The sequence below is a fragment of the Galeopterus variegatus genome, unplaced genomic scaffold (genome assembly GCF_000696425.1).
Source record: "Galeopterus variegatus unplaced genomic scaffold, G_variegatus-3.0.2 Scaffold1770, whole genome shotgun sequence".
In the NCBI taxonomy this organism is placed as follows: Eukaryota; Metazoa; Chordata; class Mammalia; order Dermoptera; family Cynocephalidae; genus Galeopterus; species Galeopterus variegatus.
The window spans coordinates 26669-29727 of record NW_007727881.1 but is presented as its reverse complement, the minus strand read 5'-3'; the positions used below and the strand labels follow the sequence as shown (position 1 = coordinate 29727).

Below are 3059 nucleotides of genomic sequence, written 5' to 3'. Positions count from 1 at the left end.
AGAAAATAATCATCTCAGGTAGCTACATTAAGAAAAAAAGTCAACTCTTAAAAATCTCAAAGAAATTCATCACTGCCGCTCTTTGAAGACTTTCCAAGTCAATGCATATTTTATACCTCCTTGTAAATGTCCCTGTTACTGGTCTCACATAATACTTCAGAGTTAAGTTTAAAGTAAATAAAACTGGTGATGAGATAAAAAGATCAGAGACAAGAAGGTGATAAAGGGAAAAAATACACCGAAGTCATTGACAAACATTGCCAAATACTAAGTTCTGCAAGTGGCCACTCCATGCACTACGGACATTACAAAAGAGGGTGAGAGACAAAAAAGAATGATTTTAACAGGATGAATTTTTCCTCAAGAGCTTATATTAAACTGCATGAGCTGGTCAAAAATGGGTTTTTTTTTTTTTTTTCTGTTTGTTTTTAATTGCTAGAATTTAATAGCTGTGATTAAAAATGGACATTTTTCTCCTGTGTTCCAAACAGTGTTTTTCAGATTATTAGTCATAAACTTTGTTTGGAGTTATAATAAGGGAAGATTTTGAGAGGGTAAGAGAAACTGAAGCTTAATAAACCAGTGTTCTCCTTAATATGGTTTCTTCAATCTCTAGATATTTCTTAGAAATCACAGGGCTCTTCTTTACAAAAACCAACAGTCATCCCCGATCATCTCTTCCCTCTCCTCATCTCTTCCTCTTCTATCTAAATAAATTCAGAGGATCAAAAATAAAGTTTTAAAAAATTATCATTTAAAAAAGCAAATCAAAAAAGAAATATCAATTGAGCTTTTTAAAAATCATGAACATGATGCCAGTAATTTTTTCCTTTGATGGGGCTGCAAGACATAAAAACCTTCAGATTCCCTTCCCACACTGGACAAGAATTATTTTAGCATCACCTTTTTTATGTCCTTGCAAAGAAGATTTTTCTTACATAAAGAGTCTAAATTCTTCCAAATACCAAAAACAAAAACAAAAAAACCTCAATCTACATGTCAATTTGATTGACCATAGTTTTGTTCACTAAACAAATATAAATCCTCTATGAATAATTAAACAGATCTGTTGGCTCAAAAGCTGGAAAAAAATATATCAGAATTTAATAAGGTCAGGAGGTTCATTGTCTAAAGTTTCTGGGGGTGGGGAGGGACACTCACCGGTTTCCACCTGAGAATGTACTTGGTGATGTGCGATGGTTCTGGTGCATTCCACTGGATGGGGTGGGAGTTGGGCTGACTGGGGGTCTCAGTGATAATTACTTGGACAGGACCAGATGTGCCTGAAAATGAAAATGTGGGATATGGTTATCGTGTTACTCACTCATTTCAGCTTAAAATTTAGTGTCCATGGATGGCCATCATTGAAGACACTTTTGCTTATCAATAAATGTGAGTATAATACAAAAATCTGGGATGAGTTAATCTTTTTACATGTTGGCATTAGAAATCAATGCAACAAATCCTTTTTTTAAAAAGCTGATAATTATTGTCCTTCACATGAGAAATGCAAATAGAATGCTTATAGCAAATAAATTTTTTAAGAAATTCCTCTTAGCTTGCTTTCAACTTCTGTATTTTCAAAGAAGGAATAGTGAGAAAATTGTGAAACTACCCTAACACAAATAATGTAATACAAAATACAAACTTAATTTACTTACTGTATTAAACCTCTTTTAAAACACATTCCAATTTTTGGAGGTTTTCATCAAGAATAAATCTACTATCTAAGAAGGAAACATTCCAAAGGCCATAAGGCATGATGTAAAACAAACACATTTCTAAATCTAAATGCGGTAGAATCTTAGACAAATAGGCAAATAATTAAAGACCTAGGTTTATTTCTCATCAGTCTAAGCAATGTATCAGTTTGAAAAAAANAAACTACCCTAACACAAATAATGTAATACAAAATACAAACTTAATTTACTTACTGTATTAAGCCTCTTTTAAAACACATTCCAATTTTTGGAGGTTTTCATCAAGAATAAATCTACTATCTAAGAAGGAAACATTCTAAAGGCCATAAGGCATGATGTAAAACAAACACATTTCTAAATCTAAATGCGGTAGAATCTTAGACAAATAGGCAAAGGTAATAATTAAAGACCTAGGTTTATTTCTCATCAGTCTAAGCAATGTATCAGTTTGAAAAAAATTCTAGATTTATTTTTATTTAAGAAGTATACTCCTAAGTCACACCACTAATTGGTCAAATTCTTAAGAGAGTAAATTAAATTTTTTCAAAAACAGTTATCAACTAAAATGACATTATGAAGTATATCCTAAATTCAATATTTCCACATATTGATGTGTATGATTATTACCAAAAAGATTTAAAGCAGTGGTTTTGATTCTTTTTTTTTTTTCGATTCAAAGCAAAATAAGGGAAGTAGAATCAATTACTTAATAGTGTGGACTCCACTTAGGATAACAATGAAATAACTGGAAAACTTATGCTAAGAATGCAAAAGTGTCTTTTTCCTAAACATTGTTCTTTAAGATGTCAGTCAACATTCAACTTACTAGAAATAAAAATAATAGTTCTTTGTAATGACCTTTCCAAGAATTTCTAACTGACACTCTGTCAAACAGAACAAAATTTTGCATGTTCAATATTGCACTGCACCAGATTATTTAGAGATTTAAATTTTCTAAAAGCTCCTAAGAAAAAATCAGATTTTCAAATTTAATCATTATCTTAGCTTTTAAATTCTCCTTGAAAACAGTTTTCTCTAGCAAAACAAATATACACCTTGGGTATCTGTGTGAACTCAAAACTTCTGGAATAATATAGTCGCTTCCACACCAGGAATAATTCAAAGTTGGTTGAAGACTAACATATTCTTTGAATCATAATTTCATTTAATGTACATATTTCTAAGCCACATGAATACCAAAATTAATTTATAAAATTCTCAGTTTTTCATTCTAAAGTGGTATACGTTTTATAGAACATGCAGGGTGTTTGTTTTAATCATTGGCAGAAGTCAATTCACATTTCTCTTTGAATCACTCCTTCTATTTAGGAAGATCCTCACAAATATAAATAAATTTTT

At 30.9% G+C, this 3059-nt stretch overlaps 1 protein-coding gene across 1 annotated transcript in view; it reads right to left on the bottom strand.

The window, feature by feature from the left end:
* The window catches only part of FN1 (fibronectin 1), a 67282-nt gene that overhangs the window by 44640 nt on the left and 19583 nt on the right, over positions 1-3059 (bottom strand). The window contains exon 13 of the mRNA XM_008578833.1: positions 1162-1283. Within this exon, the coding sequence (XP_008577055.1) occupies positions 1162-1283 (122 nt within the window). The remainder of the gene's footprint in view (positions 1-1161; positions 1284-3059) is intronic.